General features: G+C 43.0%; 1 protein-coding gene across 1 annotated transcript; it reads right to left on the reverse strand.

The window, feature by feature from the left end:
• Positions 1–7,416: 7,416 nt before the first annotated feature.
• fgfbp3 (fibroblast growth factor binding protein 3) lies at positions 7,417–16,923 on the reverse strand. The gene is made up of 3 exons (XM_047351257.1): positions 16,771–16,923; positions 13,339–13,612; positions 7,417–8,349 (listed from the first exon to the last, which is right to left on the reverse strand). The coding sequence occupies exons 2-3, from the start codon at positions 13,605–13,607 to the stop codon at positions 7,905–7,907; spliced, it is 714 nt and encodes a 237-aa protein (XP_047207213.1). The 5' UTR covers positions 13,608–13,612; positions 16,771–16,923; the 3' UTR covers positions 7,417–7,904.
• Between the last annotated feature and the right edge of the window lie 4,531 nt (positions 16,924–21,454).

A 21,454-nucleotide genomic window follows, 5' to 3' on the forward strand; every position in this document is an offset into this window, starting at 1 on the left:
CTGTTGGATTCCCAGTTATACCTGGACCTGCCTTTTTACCAACACTACCGCTCTAAAAGTTATTTTCATACCTGAAACAAAACCAACTGATATACAGAGGGAGAACAAAGGCAGGTAATCAAAGGAACTAAGAACAGGTGAGACAAGGAGGCAGAGGGAGCAGGTGAACCTAATAAAACTAAAGCATGAGGAAAGGGACTAAAGACAAGACAGTAAGCAGACCTAAATGAAACTATAAACCAAGATAAAAATAAAGCGTAAGAATCAAGGATAAACATGAACTGAAGGAAAATGAGAAACTGGAGGGAACACAAGAACCTAAGAACTTAATAAAACAGAAACCATAAGGAAACCATGACTACAAAAGTCAAACTCAAACCAACACTGATAGAATAAAACTAAGAATGAAGCAGAGGAAACGAGGACTAGAATAAAACAATAATTAACAATAATTAAAGCTAACCTTTAGAGGAGAGGCTGGAGAACAAGGATGAACTAGGGGAACAAAGCTAAGAAGAATAGGAGAATAAAGGGAACTTAAACCAAGTAATAACTAAAAGGGGAAAACAAATGATGAGAGTAGTAAAAAAAGAAAAGAAACTAATAAATAAGAGAGTGCTAGAGAACTCTGAAAAATAATGATAATCATCATAATAAGGAAACCCTTCTAAAAAAAGCAGGAAAGCGACGCCAAGGGGACTAGGAGTGAGGAGAGCACACTGGGGGGCAGAAGATAACCAAAGCAGAAAACTACAACAGACATGAATACATAACACAAATAAGAAACATCTAGCTAACAAGGTAAACAAAAACACAAAACCAAAAGCAAAAACCAAAATGTCGCACCACTACAGATACTGATGGTGTAATTAATTAAAACTCATTTCTATAGCAACTTTCAAGATGGAAAATTACCAATTGCTCCACATGATCCAACGATGCTTAAAAACTCAAAAGAAATGAATAAAAAAACTGATTTAAAAAAAGATATGCTTTTAACTGGCTTTTAAAAGACACACAGAGTCCACCAATCCCATGTCCAAAGGAAGAGAGCTCCAGAGTCTGGTAGCTACTGAACAGAAAGCTCTATGTTTTCATCATAGTATGAGGCACCATCAACAGGCCAGAAGTCCTCTCAGATAACCTGGTACCTGTCTGTGAAGAGCTCTCCAAGTCAGTAAAGGAACCTTAAATTGTACTCCAAGATAAACTGGAAGCCAGAGTGATTGCATCAAGATCTGAGTCACATGTGAAAACCTGGAGCCTTGCAGCAGCATTTTGAACAACTTGCATCCGATTCAGGTAGGTGTTGCTGGGACGTTTGTGGAGAGCACTGCAATGATCCAACTGTGATGAAACAAACGCATGAATAATTATTTCCGTAACGTGAGACATTAAAGTTTGACAATATTTCTCAGATGGTAAAAAAAGGAGCACAGCAAAGACTTGACATGTCCAGCAAAGGTACGACCCAAAGCAAAGGGTCGAGGTTTCCGAGGTTGCCGAGGTTCCTAATAGATGATTCTATCAAAGAACCAAGAGGTCCAAGTGTTTCCTTTGTCCCAGACATGCATTATTTCAGTTCTGTCTTCATTTAATCAAGGAAAACGTTCTGCCATCCAGCGTTTAACAGAGTTTAAGCACTTTAACAAACTGGAGTTTAGACATTTCATTAGGGTGAATCAAGGTGAATAACTGACTATCATCTGCATAGCAGTGATGATGTCTTTAAAGGTGATACCACGAATCTGTTTCTGACTGAAGCAGTTTAATTTATGAAGAAACTCATCAAGTCATCAGTACAGAGAGGTCTGCATCAGTATGGCTACTTTGTTTAAAATAAACCCTAGGTTCTTGTTCTCCACTATTATTGATGGACTTTATCCTCTTCTAGCTTTATGAAGGTTTTATATTAGATGAAGAAATTATTTATCTGTAGAGGTCCTGTTTTTGTCCAATTTTCTAGAGTTCTGCCTTAAAGTCTGCAGCTATAATTAAAACCAGAGAGTCGGCCTCCTCTGCATCACGGTCTTTATTTCCAGAGGGACAGCATTGTCTTCTGCTACCTTTATGGAAGTAAACATCTCCGTTGTTACATGACAAGTTCTGGAGTATTTCTGCTGGTCATGCCAAGCAGCTGATGGTGCAGGATGTAATTTCCTGTGACTCGTGAAATCTTTCCTGAGGGGAAGGTTTACCCCATGCCCTGCCATCTTACCCCTGAGGACAGGCTGCCTGTGGGGCATAAATGAGCTTCACCTAGCAGCTCAGCTCTGAATGCTGCTGTTGATCACACATTACATCATTCACTCTGCTCACCAGTCTGATGTTTCATTCAACCGACCAGGGTGAGAGTGATCTGTGTGTTTTAAAGGCAGAGAAGTGGCCAGAACTGTTAGACTCTTTTATCACTTAGCAGCCGTTGAGAACGAGGGGAGGAAAAGTCATCTGCTTGTTATGCAAGAGGCAACAGTTCTGTGAAATGACCACTTCTCAGCTAAAGATCAGTTAAACGGGTCATCAAGAATAATAAGTTACAGTCATCTTTGGAAACTGGTCAGATCTTTAGTCCTCTTTGGCAGCTGGGATTGATATTATTGGTAATATTTTATCTGTTCAGGTGTGACAGCAGTGTTTTTGACAAGATCATCATTTTTATGACAGGAATGTTTCAATCAGATCTGCAACTAAATTTTCTTAATATTAAACCACGTTTCCTTTATTACGACAATCCTACTGAGATCCAACACTGACCTCTGGTGGTGAGATGCTGAACAAACCTTGCAAGGCTGAAGGACAATACACTGCAGGTTATGTTTTGTGCTACTAGTTCATATTGTTTTGAGATTATTGTGCAGAGTGTTCAGATAGTTATTAGCTTCAGACCTTTTAACAGATTTTTAACAGAAAGCTGCAGGAATGTCACCCCTCAGAAGACTCGTGTTGGCTCCAGTGCAGAGCTTGTTCGCTGCTGCCAGTTAGTGAAAGTCCCTCCAGTGGGCTCAGAATCTGTCCAGGGGTCTCCTCCCAGAAGGCATCCAGGAGATATCCTGATCTGAAGATCAGAACCAACTTGACCAATTTGGTTTGATGAATACGAGCTGGAGAACTCCCTTTGAAGGATGGAGCTCCTCAGCCAGCCACTCAATGGAAGAAGCTCATTTCAGCAGCTGGTAACAGAATCTCATCCTAAGACCACAGATGTGGGTCAGAACGCAGACGAACCAGTAAATCCAGCGTTTGATTTTGGCTCTGCTCTTTCCTCACCACAAGCAGCACTTACATTCCTGCAGATGAAGCCCTGGTCCATCTATCCATCGTCTCCTACATTCTGCATTGAAGACACCAACAGAACCACACCATCTGCAAAACATCTGCAAAGAGGTCCTGAGGTTTCCCAATCAACTACCTTACTCTCCTTCAGCAATCTGTCAGGGGTTGAGAAGTCTGATCTATTGATAGTTGGAACCCACTCCTGGTTCCCTTTCATACAAATAGGACTGGGTCAGGAAAATCCCAGTTTGTGTCCACTGAGTACTCCCACTGAGAACATGTGGTCAGTTGTCAAAAAGCAGGTGAAGAAACAGAAGCCAATAAAATCCAAACACCAAAAAGATGAGAATGGGTCATCATGTTCAGGAATTTGGTTCAGATGTTAATGTCCTGCAGGTCAAAGAGAATCATGGAAGTTAGGAAGAAGATGGATGAAAGTATAAATTGTTCCCAGAAATAGGAGAGACCTGTCAGTGTAAACCTGAATCTCTGAGATGTTTTCATTTGTTCCTCAATTGCTACAACATCACATTAACTTAAGATTTATTTCCCCTTAAGTCATCCATGAATTGCAATTTGTACTTGCAAATGTTTTCCAGCAGATGGCAGCAGAGATTTGCTGAGTGTAGAACTAGAAGTTCTGCAGCTGCAGGAAGAAAGCCACTATATTTGGATCTGATCACCAACAGAACCTTACTTTTAAGTAAATTTCACCTTTAAACATTATTTTACCCTCATTTTTTTAAGTACAAATGATTCCTGGAGATACATATGCATGCAAAAAGTCCATCCATCCATCCATCCATCCATCCATCATCCATCTATCCATCCATCCATCCATCCATCTATCCATCCATCCATCCATCCGTTAATCCATCCATCCATCCATCCATCCATCCGTTAATCCATCCATCCATCCATCCATCCATCATCCATCCATCATCCATCATCCATCCATCATCCATCCATCCATCCATCCATCCATCCATCCGTTAATCCTTCCATCATCCATCCATCCATCCATCCATCCATCCATCCATCCATCCATCCATCCATCCATCCATCCATTAATCCATCCATTAATCCATCCATCCATCCATCCATCATCCATCCATTAATCCATCCATTAATCCATCCATTAATCCATCCATCCATCCATCCATCCATCATCCATCCATCATCCGTCATCCATCCATCATCCATCCATCCATCCATCCATCCATCCATCCGTTAATCCATCCATCCATCCATCCATCATCCATCATCCATCCATCCATCCATCCATCCATCCATCCGTTAATCCATCCATCCATCTTTTTCCACTTATCTGTGATTAGGTTGTAGAGTCACAGGAAACCCAGACCTTCCTCTAAGCCCCTCAAAGGTGCATCCGGGCCTGAAGGGCTTTAAAGTGCCTACATTGAGTTCTGGGCCTGTAGTGGGTTCTGCTACCAGTGGGATAGCCTGGAAAACCACTAAAGTTAGGCAAACAAAGGGGTGCCACGGAAAATAAAGTTCTGTTGGCCTCAGGAAAGTTCTGATGCTGTTCTACACCATTTTAATGGGCCTGTCCCAGGTTTTCTTTGGATTGTTTTTGCTCCAAGTGATTGGACTTCAACAGAAAGTCTTGAGCCCTCCATGGAAACATGTGGCTGGATGATCAGCCAGCCTGACCACATCCTTTTAGGAGAATTTCTACTTTGTGCCAAAGTCCAGAACTAATCTGTACTCCAGAATTACTCCCACCGCTATTAGGGTGTTGAAGATGTACAATAGTTAAAGGGTTTAGCTGTTGTTGGAGGTGTTCATTTGATGAATGACTTTGGCCTGGTGTATACATGTTAGAGGTGAATGTATCTGTTAGGTGACAAATGAGTTGCTCATTGTGATTAATAAAGTTATCTGAATCTGGATCTGGATTGGTTGGTAATCCTGCAGATCTGTTTCAGCAATGGAGGGTTGACCCCTGTCAGCCTTACTGGGGGAAGGTTCCTCCAGGTCATTGGAAAGGGTCTCTAGCTGTTGGTCGAATCTCAGACTCAGGAAGGAGTGTGGATTTGGGAACAGAGGAGAAGGAACAGCAAAGCAACCAGAACATCTTAGAGACCTGCTGTGATGGCAGATTCAAACAGGAGATCAGGGTCATCAATGGGTATGATAAATGACCCTGATTTTTAGTTTTAGTTTTTTTTCTTTTGGATTCAGTGTTTTTGTATATTTTTGCTCTTCTTTCCACTTAAATCAACCCTAACCCTGGTTTGACCTTTACTATCTGTGTGCTTGGTCACAAATTAGCCTCCAATATTAAAAGATACAACAGCCTCCATGTTTCCACCACTGAATGCAAAGACCATCAGAACGGTAAAACAATGAAATGTTTAAATGACGCACAAAGTAAGGTTTAATTGATGGTTGCACTTAGACTGCTTTTCATGAACATTTTATTTAAATACATTAATTGTGTTTAAATCTGATAGATTTTTTTAATTTAGGAAGAGCTAACAGTTTTGTGGACATCAGGACAGAAGTCTGTGTCTCACTAGAATCCTGTGTCCGTTTGTAGAGTCCATGCAGGTTTCTACCAACAGTAATCAGATGGAAGAGGACAAAATGACGTTGATAAAGGAAAGCCTAGGAATAAAAGCTGATCTGAACCAAGACAGAGGCTGCCAGACCCTCGCTGTGTCTGAGTCCTAACAGGCAGACCGCCAGCATCCAACATGGGGGTCCTTCAGTGTTCTGATCCATAGAGGATCTGACCCATGCTGAATCCTCCTGGGAGTCTGAATGGGTGTTTCTGTGTGATGTTCAAGGACAATCAGACCACTGTAGAGATGTGAAGTGGGAATTGTGATTATAACACTGGGATTGGAGTTTGGATGTTAAACGCTTGTAACAACCAGGGTTAATGGTACTCACCTGATTGCTTGTTTTCCTTTTTTTGTTCCAGAATGAACTTTTTAGCATTTTCTTTCTACCACAGACACGTTGAGCTCCTGAAGTTTAAAAGAAAGACTGAACTCCTGGAGAAATCACAGATTCTTCTAATTAAAGTTACTGTAGAGCAGCATGCAAGAAAAGCAGCAAGGACTCAGTGGCTGCATTGATTGGTATGCAGATGACACAAGCCATAGTCCAGGATGTAAACAGCTCTCAGGACAATTGTAAGGAACCTTGGAGAGGCCCTAGACCGTTGCAACTAATGATACTGTTGTTCACATAGCATTGCACAACATCCTGAATGTAATCCAAGCATTCATTCTGGGCCTTAGTTACACCAGCAGGCTTTTCTTACTGTTTTCAGCAGCATACGAATATGTTTAAAGGCACACTTTGTCCAGAAATGCAACAAATGGGCCTTGTTGGACATGTTCAGCTAAATCCCTAATTTCCTAAACAGCTAGTTTTAGTGCGTATTCTTAAAAATTAAATGGCATTGCCAAACCCTAACCAAGGTTTCTGCTTCATCCTAAGCAGGTTTTAGTGTCTACACCCTGAACACCTCAATCACTTAAACTTTTTTCAGTTGGACAAGATATTTTATTGGCTCACCTAAGCAGCTACCTTCCTTCAGTCCTTCTGCTGAACTATTGCATTACGCAGTCTAAACCAAACTTTCCTAAACCGTATCTTTAGCCTTAGCTTACCTTTAGCATCTGAGCCTCAGTGGGAAGGATTACCTTCTAACACCAAATGATGATTGATGTCCATGTTTAGCCTAGCCATTATGTACAGTGTTGCTCTGCAGAGGCTTTGGCAAACAGATTTGGGTCACACACTCTGACCCAACTAGTTTTAGTCCTTTAAGGACTCATAAAAGGACTTCGCAAACAGTTTTGAGTTCCAGAACATCACTAACTATAAAGTTGAGCCAAGAAGCAGAACTGGAGACTGTTCTGCTTCTTCAACACCTGTTGAAATGAATGGGTCATTTAGAGATTTCTAAAGATTTTGATGACACCGCAGTGATTAGAATCAGGTGTGGTGGAGCAGGAAACCATCCTGAGGGCCAGGATTAGAGACCACTGCTCTAGGTCCCACATATCAAATGAAATCCACAGTTCTTGTCAAATAATTATGGAATGTTTTCGTTAGAATATAATGTCAGCACAGAAAGAATGGATTTAGTGACCACAAACATCATCACAGTTAATGATGGTGATTATTTAATGTTGTCTAAGAAAATCCAGAATTTGGTTAAAAAAGGTCCAACATCAAATACATCTCTAAAAACAAAACGAACAATAAAAACTCATCTCAAAACTAATTCTGATTCATTAACAAATAAAACAGTTTCACTTTGTCACAGTGAGGTTAAGACTCCAGCTGATGTCTGTAATAAATCAGAGCTTCTGTTCAAATGTAATCAGTTTCCTCTAACATTGTTTACAGTTTTATGTTATATTGTTGTAAATTTGATGTAGTAGATCTAAAAATTAACAGATGATCACCATATGTTCCAGACCAAATGTAATTTAAATTGGTCTTCTTCTAAGCTTCAGAAAGCAGTTTGTGAAATTTACAGAAATCCTTAGAAATGAGCTGCCCAGAACCCCCCACAAGGTTAAAAAGCAGAAGCTTCCACGATCAGATTTAATTCATCAATCAAAGAAACCTTTCTCTACTTCTGATCACCCCTCAAAAAATTTGACAAAAAAGGAGCAAACAGAGTGCCATCCCTCGCTGCAGTACGTCTGCAACGGCGCCATGTCGTTTATCATTCCTTCGTCATCAAAATCAGTCCTCTCCTCCCTTTTCTTCTTCTCCTCCTCACCCTCCTTTACCTTCTTCTTTCTCTTCTCCACCTTCCCTCCATCTGAGCTCCTCACTCCAGCTTCTGGTCTTTTCTTCCCTCCCTCTTTGCCTCCATTCTTTGCCTTCTCCTCGCTGCGCTGAGCCAGCTTCATGTGGGCCTCGCCAGGCGCCTTTTTGCAGGTTTTGGCCTTCAAGACTTTTTCTCCTTGACAAGCGTTCTCCCGTTTCTTCAGCTTTCCCACCAGTTGCTTCCAGTACTGGCTGGACTTGACCCCATAGGCCTGGCAGAGGTCAGGTTTACCAGCGTAACGACACCAGTATCTGTAAACAACAACAAAAATATGATGTTTGGAATAAATGGGTGAAGAATAAAAAGAATCAGAATTCTAGCTTACAGAAAGGCAAGAAAGGCGTTGAACCACCTGCACTAGATGCACTTTCAATCACAGATTCAACCACTGAAGTTTATCATTCTGCAAAGAAAATATCTGTGGCGGCCGCCAATGTTTATAGAGTTTTGACTCCCGTTAAATTTAGCCGAAGTCACCGAGCAATGCTCAGAGAAATGAGTGAAACCACAGGTTTCTATTTCAGACTCGACAGGCCTCAGTCAGCAGGTTAAAGGTCAAACAGGACAGAGGTAAACTGAATGGGTATGGATCATTTTAAAGGGTTGAAAAAAAACCTTCTTCTCTCTAAATGAAATATTTCTCACTACAGGCTCCACGTTCAAGGGGAGGACTTCACCCACCAAACTTTAGGGATTATTATCTTGCCTCTCAGTACCGACCAATTTGGGTCTGGCTGCATGCAGAAAACCGTGCGGTTAGCTGGGTACCACTAGAACAAAATGAGATGATGGCTCAGCCGATAAAGGATTTTCCATTTATTGGAACAGAAATGTTTAGCAACACTTACAGATAATTGAATGATATTGAACACATTTGGTGCTTGGCAGGAATCTCACTCCCTTCTAGATACAGATGTTTCCTGTCTTAGAGGGAAACCTTTGTGGAGTGATCCCAGCTTCTGACACCATATCACTGACTCAGCACTGCAGAGGTGGAAGGGCAGAAACATCCAAATGGTGGCTGATTCGTACATGAATGATACATTTGCTAACTACCATCAACTAAATGAAAAATTCAATCTTTCTAAAAAATAATCTCTTCAAATTCCTACAAATCCAAGACTAGGTTAAGGAGAAATCTGAAAAAACATTCCCAGATACCCCAGAAGAAACTCCTCTCGAACCCAATTTATTTAAAAAACATTGCGGATCAACACAGAGGATCTTCCATATGGTACAATTAATGGAAAGTTACTCGTAGGTGAAAAAACAGCACCAAAAGGAAAATGAGAAACAGACAGTGGCTGTGGTTAAAGGGGGAAGCTTGAAATCATAGTGAAACTGGAACAAACTGTGTTAATCTCCTCAAAACATGAGCAAATTCAGTTTGATATATTTTAATATATTTTAGGTTATATAAGATTAACTGCAGTATTCCCCCAGATGTGAGTGATGTAAAGTGACTGATGGTGATCTCTTACCACTGAATTAACCTTAAAGGAAATAGGAAATAGAATTTAACAGACCCAAAAATATGGATTCTGTGGGACACAATATCCCTTAATGTGAATTACTATAAGAAATACTTTATCTTACTTATCCTACAAGCACTGCAGAAAAAATGAACCTGGCCAACTTGAAATCCAGAAATTCACCATCAGTAAGACTGTGGATTGAGGAGCCTGTGTCTCACTGCATGCCTGAAAGGATTTTATATAATGTGAGAGGGAGACAGGCAAGCTGGGCTCCCTGCATAGATATATTACCTGGATTTGGTTAACTGCAGTATTCTGAGCCCTCTTGGATCTGGTTCTAATTAGCCCACTGTAAGTACATCTTGTATGACCTCCTCATTAAGGTATGTGTTGGGAGTAATGTATTGATTTATGTATAAATGCATATGATGGTGCAGATGGGTGTGTTTAGACTGTGTAGGTATATAAATGCATCGAAACTGTGAGACATCAAAATCAGAATCAGCTTTATTGCCAAGTTCGTACATACAAACAAGGAATTTGACTCCGGTACACTTTGCTCTTTTGTTTTGTTTTTGCATTACAGAATAAACAAATTTACAATTTACAATATACACATATCTAATAAAAAGGTGCATTTGCAACATCTGTATGATGTTGTTTTGTACTCTATTAAATGTTCAACAGAGAAACGGCCTGGGGGAAGAAACTGTCTCTGTGGCGGCTGGTTTTAGCGAACAGTGCTCTGTAGCGCCACCTGAAGGTAAAACTCTAAACAGTTTATGTGCAGGGTGTGTGGGGTCTGCAGAGATTTTAGCAGCTCTTTTCCTGACCCTTGAACTGTATAAGTCCTGGATGGAGGGAAGGTCAGCCCTGATTATTCTCTCTGCAGTCCTGATTATTCGTTGCAGTCTGGACCTGTCCTGTTTTGTGGATGATCCAAACCACACTGAGATGGATGAAGACAGGACAGACTGAATGATGGCAGTGTAGAAGATGACCAGCAGCTCCTGTGGAAGGTTGAACTTCTTGAGTTGCCTCAGGAAGTACAGTCTCTGCTGGGCCTTCTTTCGAACAGTGTCTATGTGTGAAGACCATCTCAGGTCCTCAGAGATGGTGGTTCCTAAGAACCTGAAGTGGTCCACGGCTGATACAGTGTTGTTGAGGATGGTGAGGGGGTTGTATGGGGGTGGTGTTCTCCGAACGTCCACCACCATTTCCACAGTCTTGAGTGGGTTGAGTTCAAGGTAGTTCTGGCTGCACCAGTGTACCAGCCGATCCACCTGCTGTCTGTATGCAGACTCATCACCGTCCTGGATCAGTCCAATGACAGTGGTGTCATCTACAAACTTAAGGAGTTTCACGAACGAGTCCGATGAGGTGCAGTCATTTGTGTAGAGAGAGAACAGGAGTGGGGTTGGAACACACCCCTGGGGGGCACCAGTGCTTATTGATCTGGATCGGGAGAAGATGCTCCCCAGTCTCACCTGCTGCTGTCGGTGTGTCAGGAAGCTGTTGATCCACTGACCAGTGGAGGCTGGGACGTTGAGCTGGGTGAGCTTCTGGTGGAGGATGTCTGGTATGATGGTGTTGAAAGCCGAGCTGAAGTCTACAAACAGGATCCTGGCGTACGTCCCTGGATGGTCGAGGTGTTGCAGGATGAAGTGTAGACCTAAGTTAACAGCATCATCTGCCGACCTGTTTGCTCGGTAAGCAAATTGCAGGGGGTCCAGCAGGGGGCCTGTGATGTCTTTTTGGTGCTTCAACACCAGCCGCTCAAAGGATTTCATGACCACAGACGTCAGGGCTACAGGCCTGTAGTCATTTAATCCTACGATGGTGGGTTTCTTGGGCACCGGGATGATGGTGGATCGTTTGAGGCAGGAGGGGACCTCACATTTCTCCAGTGATTTGTTGAAGATCCTTGTGAAGATCGGAGCGAGTTGATTTGCACAGGCTTTCAGGCATGATGGGGAGACGTTATCAGGTCCTCCAGCTTTCTTTGTTTTCATGCGCTGAAAGACCGCATACGGGGAAGCATGGTGGGATCAGATAACTTCAGGTTGTTTCTTTTTCTCTGATGTCCAAATGATCCTTATATGGTGCGTATGAAAGGTTACACGTCAGTCTGGATTCCAGCTGGAAGTATCACATATCACAATGTAACAAAGTGTAGATGCTTACTATGCACCATGACATTCGCACTGTTAATAAAAACCAGTCTTTAAAAATTAAATATATGAAATATGGCGGCATTACTTCACTACGTAAATCTGCCTCTAACTGAAGCACCGGACCTTTAGAGCAACATCCTTTGAACAGATGAGACCGAAGTTGAGATGTTGGCCAAATGCACACCACCATGTCACTTCATGCCAACTGTCAAGCAAGGTGGTATAAAGCTGAGGATCTGGGCTTAACTTTGCAGCCAAAGGACTTGTACACCTTGCTGTCATTTCCCCCCTTTCACAAAATAGTTCAAGGTGGGATCAAGGTGCCTGTTTGGCGCCTCCATGGGTTTTGTGAAAGCACTGATGCAGTGAGGTGGGGACGAGGTACCCTTCTTCTGCTACACTCTTGACTCGCCAGGCGAGGTAGTCAGAGTCCTGTATCAGCTGACTTGTATGGGGGCAAGTGGCTTTATGGGTGGAGAGAGAGTGATGTGTGGTTTGTACGTCCAGCCAGCAGCAGGATAAACTGGTGTAAACAAGACTCAGAAATCATTTCCGATGAGAAGATATATGATGTAAATATATATGATATATGTCTGTGATGTATGATGATGTAACAACAGGATCGCTATACTGATTTTGCCATTACTGTTTTGTAGAGAACAATAAGGAGAGACTTCTACATACTTGAGTGCACGATTCGGTTACTCAAGTGAGAGACTTGTCAAGTGACTGGTCGGCTAGCATTGCCTAAACCACAGTCAAGACAATCCAGACCCTTTTCATGTGTCGTTCTAATATGGTGGATTGACCTATCAAACTATCAGGGCGTCCCAGTCATTCTTCAGGAAACTCTTTATGATCTCCTTCCCTGTTTTTCCTTACTGCCTCTAAGCATCCACTCTTACTGCTCTATCACCCGTGTCACCTCGGACAGATCCTGACTAGTGGTCTTGCTTCTCAGTAGCTTGTTGTTAGCTTTGATATTAACTGCACTGTTATATCCTTATTTGTAAGTTGCTTTAGATAAAAGCATCTGCCAAATGCATAAAACATAAACTTCAGACACAGATTTAAAAGCTAATGTGAATGCTACACCACACCTCCTGTCGTCCCGCACTGCCAGCGTCACTCCTGAAAGCTCACAGATAGCGCCTTCTCCACTTGTGATTTATGAACGCCCAGCTGCAGCTCAGAGGGGGCTCGTCTTTGCAGTTTTGTGACGGTTATGTTTTGTGAAAGAAGCTAATGAGTCAACCTTGAACTTTGTAAACCAGTTGAAGCTTGGTCCAAACCAGGTCATCAGCGATACAATGACCCCAAACACAGCAAATCTACAACAAAACTCATTAAGAAGAAAACACTCCAGGTGTTGGCCCAATAGCACAGTCCAGACCTTAACCTAACTTACATGGTGTGGAGGGAACTGAGCAGAAAAACAATCCTGGAAATAACAGTGGACCAAAGATCCTCACCAACAAGGCAAGAGATGATAAAGTAGAAGTAATAACTCAGAGTTATTGCTTCATTACAAGAGGCTGCGTCACTTTTCAACATGTTTCTATGTGCTTTTTAAACTACCGTGTAGCCTCACCTCTCTAGGTCTCCGTCAGTTTCTATGGAGCAGTTCACCAGTAGGCTCACCAGACCTTCACCAGATGTTTGCCATGTGCAGCGATGGCCCTGCTTGGTGGTCAGCTCCCCAGAGCTGAGCACTGAACGGTTTCTGGTCCTCCTGGCTGGCGGAGGCGACGACTGAGGCTGGTGAGGTTTTTCCCGTTTGTCTTGGACGGGCTGCCGTTTGGCCTCGGTGAGGAAGGTGAGGCAGAGGAGAAAGACACAGGTGCACAGAGCAGCATGCATGGTGGCTGTGGAAAGACATGTAGTTCAGCAAATATCTGAGCTGATAATAACACTCATGCAGATTTAAACCTTCAACTTAGAACACTGTACAAATGTGTGCAGTCATCTCACATTTCTGTTTATTTTACTTCCAAGCAGCAAAAGTCCATAGAAGGTCTTTCAAAGACCTGGAAGTTTTTATGCTGTATTTTTTCTTTATAACAACTGTAGCTTCAGTTAAATAAGGAATAGCAGCATTGGCACATAATAAGGTAAGCTTTATTAGACACAGGATGAAAAGAATGACTGAAACTGGATGGTCTTTACAGGGAATTGGTGAAGTCTTCACAGATAATTTTAAAGCACTATGGGCTCTTTATGACGTGACAGAGACTGGTCTCTCAGGGATTTAAGTGTGAGAAACACTTCTTATTTTCAAGGTGGCAGCATATTGAGGTTTTATGAGGAGTATGGGGAGCATATCCATGATGTGGATGTTGGTAACTGTTTATTGAAAGCAGCACTTTAAATGTTTAAGGTCTAAACCTATTTAGAGTGTAGCAGTCACTCGATAGTCTTCACGGAAGGAGGTTCTCCTAATTATCTAAGATCCAGGCATTGTCACCGTGGGATTTTCATGAACTGTCAAGTGGATGTTGGCCGCGTCAAGTATTGCACACTGGAAACTAAACAGAATATGTCACAACAGAAGAGGTAACTAACTGGTTACAGTGCATTCCTGCTCGATGAAGACCTTGACATGTTCTCCACAACCTTCAGGACCACTTAGAATATGGTTGGAGTGCAACACAATAGGAAAACCTTGATAAAGGTAACATGATCCTCCTGCACTCCCAGTACTCGGTAAGAAGGTTTTCATCTGCCTCACCAACCTCTGTCCATCTGCAGACGTTATTCCTCTGACAATCAGATCACGGGCATAACAAGACCAGTAGGGAATCCAAGACATCCCTCTCACCAACCACACTCTCCAGCCCTTTCTGGGGATTCCAGGGCCTTTCCAGTCCAGACGAGATATACAGTATATTCAGCCCCTGGTTGTGCCCAGATAACCTCCAAAGAGACGTGCCCAGAAGGCGTCCTGATCAGATGCCCACACAGCCTCAACTGCAGCTCTCCAACTAGCTCCATTATCTCTTTGGCATAGTCCAACCAGCAAACAAAGGAAGCTCATTTCAGATCCTTCAGTCATCTTGTTCTTTCAGTAATGGTCCATATATAATTACAGTAGGTGAGAGTTAGAACATAGACAGACCAGATCTTCGTTTTTTAGCTCTTAGTTCACAACAACAAAGAGGAGCAGTACCCACATACAGGGGTTGGACAATGAAACTGAAACACCTGGTTTTAGACCACAATAATTTATTAGTATGGTGTAGGGCCTCCTGCGGCCAATACAGCATCAATTCATCTTGGGAATGACATATACAAGTCCTGCACAGTGGTCAGAGGGATTTTAATGCCATTCTTCTTGCAGGATAGTGGCCAGGTCACTACGTGATACTGGTGGAGGAAAATGTTTCCTGACTCGCTCCTCCAAAACACCCCAAAGGGGCTCAATAATATTTAGATCTGGTGACTGTGCAGGCCATGGGAGATGTTCAACTTCACTTTCATGTTCATCAAACCAATCTTTCACCAGTCTTGCTGTGTGTATTGGTGCATTGTCATCCTGATACACGGCACCGCCTTCAGGATACAATGTTTGAACCATTGGATGCACATGGTCCTCAAGAATGGTTCGGTAGTCCTTGGCAGTGAAGGCCCATCTAGCACAAGTATTGGACCAAGGGAATGTTATGATATGGCAGCCCAAACCATCACTGATCCACCCCCATGCTTCACTCTGGGCATGCAACAGTCTGGGTGGTACGCTTCTTTGGGGCTTCTCCACACCGTAACTCTCCTGGATGTGGGGAAAACAGTAAAGGTGGACTCATAAGAGAACAATACATGTTTCACATTGTCCACAGCCCAAGATTTGCACTCCTTGCACCATTGAAACCGACGTTTGGCATTGGCATGAGTGACCAAAGGTTTGGCTACAGCAGCCCGGCCGTGTATATTGACCCTGTGGAGATGCAGAAGACCAAACTCCCTGAAGGAAGGGAGCGTGCCACCTTATTCCAGCTGAAAACCACCGCTACAGATTGATCCCACTGGTTGTTGCTGGAAAACAGTGGGGTTGATGTGACTAGAAGATGACTCACCAAAGTGCTGCCACAACTTTATAACGGTCTGTGCCGTTTGGGGTCATCTTCTTGGCATGAGTCACCAGTTCTCTGATGATGGCCACACTCCGCAGTCCACCCAGGACCCCAGAATGCAGCCATCATGATAACAAACCACCACCTCACAGCAGAGGTTTGGGCATGCTCAGGTCTCTCCACAAACTCTACACCTATCAACGGTAATGGTAACCCCACCACAATGTGCTCATCAGGTCTCAAAAACAAAAAATATAACAAAGATTATCATACTACAAATACTGCAACATAATGCAAATTACAGCTTAATGCTTCATGCAGTGTAACTGTGCAACCAAATAAATGAAACCTTTCCTAATCAGAGGGAAATTAAAGGAAATAATAAACCAGCCAATCTTGAATGTTGAACAGACCCAAATGTTCTTGATGTTTGTGAAGGTCGGTTTATTGTCAAAATCCAGTGGAAATCTAGAAACACGCAGTTCAGCTCTGCCAAATTCATTACTGTCAGATTCAGTTTCCTCACGAAGTTAAAGTTCAAGAAGACCAAACAGAACCACTCCTCTTTCCCACTAGCATAAAATGTATTATAAAAGCTCCAAAATCAAAGCGAAATACATTTTTAAAGAGCAAAGGTCAAGTCCAAGAGATTTGTGGAATTTCTCCTCACTCAAATGTTGTCTGCCTTTAAAGAAAACTGACAGAACAAACCTTTCAGCAGAAAAATTCACCTTTCCACTACAGCTTCTAACCAGTTTGTGGGAGAAGTCAAACAAAAACAGAAACCAGCACAACAATAACCTTCCTTGCTCTGATCTCCTCTTTCTCTTCGTCCTAAGCCAACCCCATTAATAAGTCATAATGTTATCCTCTCTGTTTGTTCCTGACAGGTTTTTGCTCAGACAGTAAAAGCAGAGTTAGTTGCTGCAGTTTGAGCAGAAGGTTGCTGTTCTTACCCTGGGATGCTGTTCAGAGGTCGGAGTCGCTGTGAGAACGTGGGGGCCACAGACACTGGGATAAAAGGGGGCATGAGACGAGGATAAAGGAGGAGCAGGAAAAAAGAGGGGGTGCAGGGGGGAAACTATTCGAAGAACTGCCCCAGGAACCCTCCCACATTAACCCTCCTCAGTGTACATCTGTGAGAAAGACGCACAATGTCTGCAGGATTTCTCTTTTTGTGCCACACAGACAATATTTCAAACTTTTACCTGTTTGTTCTCAGCTGTATCCTTTATTTGTCAAGATGAACAGCAGAATGTTCACATTATTCTTTACAATAACAAACAGTACATGAAAGACAGCCCGATGACACAGGTGTTAGCACTGCTGGCTTGCAGCAGGAATGTATTGGTTTAAGCCCAGCCTGGGTCTTCTGAGTCTGGGGTTTGCTTGTTCTCCCTCTGTGGTTCTGTCCAGATGGCCTGGCTTGCTCCAACTGTTCAGAAACATGCCCAGTAGGTTCATTAGCAAGTTTTGCTATAGCTAGTAGATAGCTCCCCCCAATCCTGCAAGGGTCACCTGAGTACAGATGGTGGGAAAGCTAGATTTGACAGCTGCACAAATTAAATTATTTCTTCATTGATTTATTGTCAAAGTATCCTCCAAGAACGTTATAAGCATATCCTGCAAGAGCAACTTCCTCCAACAACCCAGGGACAGTTTAGTGATGATCTGTGGATTTTCCAACATGATGGAGAACAAGGCTAGAAGAAAAAGATTCCCTAAAGATCGGAGCATTGATTGGTTGAAAAACACTGAAAACCTAATACATGCAGCACAAACTATAATAATATTTGCATTAGATCATGATTAGTCCTGATCAGACTAAGTATAACTTATTATTTTACCTTTAAAATGTGTCCATGGTTACTGATTGCTGTGGATTTACCAGCATTATGATGACCCTAACTGGGAGGTTTTCAGAAAGACAAGCAGCTTTCTGATTCCTTCATGGCAGAATCTCATTTTCTCTCCCTGCGTTTCTGTATTTAGTTGTTCCTCAGCTCTCTGAGGAACGAATGAGGAGGATCTTCCCTCTCCTGCAGGACAAAGACTTATGCAGGAATCTGGGTCACAGCTTAACCCCCCACTGACACCCTGTGGTCGGTAGCCAGCTCCTTCTCATTCAGCTCAGGCCGTGCAGCCTTCCTCCTGTGAGGGCTGCCAAATATCTGCTCGGAGAGGGAAGGATGAACTGAAGCAGAGTAAATGCGGCGTTCCGCCCAGTCTGGATCGATCAGGAACAAATATGTCACCTTGTTTGTAGCTGTGAGAGTCCTCAAGCTGGGCTGCGTCATTTATTAAAGTTTGGTCAAAGGGACATCAGAGGAGGGTTTAAGGACTTGAGGAGGGAGGAATGAATGGAAGGATTAATTCAGTCCCTTTCAGTTTGATACATCTTTCTTGTTTTTAAAGCCTTTCTGCTTCTCCTCTAAGATGTGAAGATAACTAAATGTTACCAGAAAAAGAAACCAGAATCAGCATTTTTTGTCAAGTTTTTGAACACAAGCAACGAATTTGGCATGGTTCCACTTTTCTCTCAATAAATTTTTTTTGGAAATATGAAAGGATAATAAAATATTTTTGTATTATGTATATTTACAGTGTTTTTACAAAACTCAATTCAATTCAATTCAGTTTATTTATATAGCGCCGATTCACAACACATGTCGTCTCAAAGCTCTTCACAACAGTCAGGTACATACATTCCAATTAATCGTAACCATTGAACAGTTCAGTCAGATTCAGTTATTTATTCAAATTGGATAAAAAGTTTTTCTATCTAAGGAAACCCACCAGATTGCATCCAGTCAGTGACTTGCAGCATTCACTCCTCCTGGATGAGCATGTAGAGACAGTGGACAGTCACTGGTGTTGACTTTGCAGCAATCCCTCATACTGAGCATGCATGTAGCGACAGTGGAGAGGAAAAACTCCCTTTTAACAGGAAGAAACCTCCAGCAGAACCAGAACCAGGCTCAGTGTGAGCGGCCATCTGCCACGACCGACTGGGGGTTTGAGAGAACAGAGCAGAGACACAAAGAGAACAAAGAAGCACTGATCCAGGAGTACTTTCTATGGGAAGGAAAAGTAAATGTTAATGGATGTAGCTCCTTTAGTCGTTTCACCTAGAAAGAAAGAACAGATAAACTCTGAGCCTGTTTTCAAGGTTAGAGTCTGAAAGAGAGAACATAGAGTTAGTTACAGTAGAAGCTCAGTCAGTAGCCATGTCTAGGAGAGAGAAAGGGTTAAACACTGAAAGACAGGGCCATGTGGATCATCTGTAGAAGGTGAGCATTAAGTTGTTGGTAGCAGAAGCTTGGACGATTCCCCTCTCCAGATAGGTGTCACTGGTAGACACAGAGTAAGGCCAGGTGTAGCTTCTAGGAAGAGACAAGAGAGAACAAAGTTAAAAGCTGAAATAACAGCAAATAATGCAAAATTGGAGAGTAGTATGAGAATGTAGCGAAGAGGGTGAAAGTGGTCATTATGTCCTCCAGCAGCCTAAGCCTATAGCAGCATAACTACAGAGATAGCTCAGGATAAACTAAGCCACTCTAACTATAAGCTTTTTCAAAAAGGAAAGTTTTAAGCCTAGCCTTAAAAGTAGACAGGGTGTCTGCCTCACGGACTAAAACTGGGAGCTGGTTCCACAGGAGAGGAGCCTGATAACTAAAGGATCTGCCTCCCATTCTACTTCTAGAGACTGTAGGAACCACCAGTAAACCTGCAGTCTGAGAACAAAGTGCTCTGTTAGGAATATATGGACCAATCAGATCTCTGATGTATGATGGAGCTAGATCATTAAGGGCTTTATATGTGAGGAGGAGGAATCAAGGCAGACGCTACAGGCCTGCTTTGAATGCACAGACTGGACTGTTTTTGAAACCTCAGCCTCTGACTTAAACCAACTATCTGATGTGGTGACATCATACATCAGTTTCTGTGAGGACATGTGTGTGCAGACCAAGACCTTCTGCACCTTTGGGAACAACAAGCCATGGTTTACTCCACACCTCAGGAATCTGCGCAGGGAAAAGGAAGAAGCTCACAGCAGTGGAGATTGGGCGCGGTACAGGCACACCAGGAACAAACTAACAAAAGAGATCAAAGCAGCTAAGAGAAGCTATAGTGAGAAGCTTAAGAACATCCTTTCTACTGGTGACACTTCAGCTGTATGGACTGGTCTGAGAAACCTGACTGCCTACAAGAGCCCCTCCACCCATCCTGAACAGAGTCGTCTCCTGGCCAACCGTCTGAATGGCTTCTACTGCAGACATGACAAGAAGCCATTCACACCTCAAATCATCTCCTCTACATCCCATTCAGGAACAAATTCCTCCCATAAAGCTACCAACCCCCTACCTTCAGATCCTCTGCCTGCACTAAAGATCTCCGAGGAAGATGTAAACAGGCTCTTTCAGCGCATGAAAACAAAGAAAGATGGAGGACCTGATAACGTCTCCCCATCATGTCTGAAAGCCTGCGCACATCAACTTGCTCCGAACTTCACAAGGATCTTCAACAAGTCACTGGAGAAATGTGAGGTCCCCTCCTGCCTCAAACGATCCACCATCATCCCGGTTCCCAAGAAACCCACCATCGTAGGATTAAATGACTACAGGCCTGTAGCCCTGACGTCTGTGGTCATGAAATCTTTTGAGCGGCTGGTGTTGAAGCACCTGAAAGACATCACAGGCCCCCTGCTGGACCCCCTGCAATTTGCTTACCGAGCAAACAGGTCGGCAGATGATGCTGTTAACTTAGGTCTACACTTCATCCTGCAACACATCGTCCGCCCAGGGACGTACGCCAGGATCCTGTTTGTAGACTTCAGCTCAGCCTTCAACACCATGTACTGACCTTATATGCTTTGCTTGAGCCAATGACTCAGGACAAGCTTTTCGTTAAGAAGGTTAAAGTCTTCCTGGTGAGATAGATTGAAATTTGCTGAGGCCACTAGAAAAGATGAATTTTATGCCCAGTAATTTTCAGGGTGATCAACGTAGGCGAGAGGCCCAGAGCTGACTGTTTCTTTCCTCATAAGATAACAGATCACTGGTCTGCGGGGTTGAAGGTGAGTATTGCTTACTCTGAGCCTGGTGAGTTGCTTGTTGCAAAGCAGTTGTATACTTCCTCAGTTCGTCAGGAATCACAGGTTGTGTTCCTGCCTCGGGTATCAGAAGAGAAGGTGTTGTTGGGACTACAGCCATGGATTTCAACATGAAAACTCCTGTACAAACGTTTCTGGAACTTTCAAAATAAATTGCAGTTAACCGACTTCCAGCACAACTTCAGAAGGGGAAAGGGGGGTAGCAGCGGATTTCCCATGATGCCACTGCCCGTATAAAACCTACACCTTTCCAATGGTCCTTTCTCTTCTACTACTCCTCTGCGGGACCGGGATAGGGGAGGCACAGCGCGGTAATGTCTCTTTGCTGGCAAACAGACATAACTCTTCAACTGGATCCGAGAGTGTCATACAATCATCGATTATATGCACTAAGATAATAAATCACTGTTCGTGTATCCGGGAGATTCATTCATGAACGGGAATTAAGGTACAAGCCTGGCTTGACTTTTCTCTCTGAGGCCTACAAAATCAAGCTGTGTTATAGAGTTTCCAGCAGAGATGCTGTC

This window comes from Girardinichthys multiradiatus, chromosome 22 (assembly GCF_021462225.1).
Source record: "Girardinichthys multiradiatus isolate DD_20200921_A chromosome 22, DD_fGirMul_XY1, whole genome shotgun sequence".
NCBI lineage: Eukaryota > Metazoa > Chordata > Actinopteri > Cyprinodontiformes > Goodeidae > Girardinichthys > Girardinichthys multiradiatus.

Coding starts and splice junctions, on each gene's coding strand:
- fgfbp3 (XM_047351257.1), bottom strand. CDS start 13,607: ATGCATGCTGCTCTGTGCACCTGTGTCTTTCTCCTCTGCCTCACCTTC. Junction 8,350..13,338: donor ACTGACGGAGACCTAGAGAG/GTGAGGCTACAC, acceptor TGTTGTTTACAG/ATACTGGTGTCGTTACGCTG.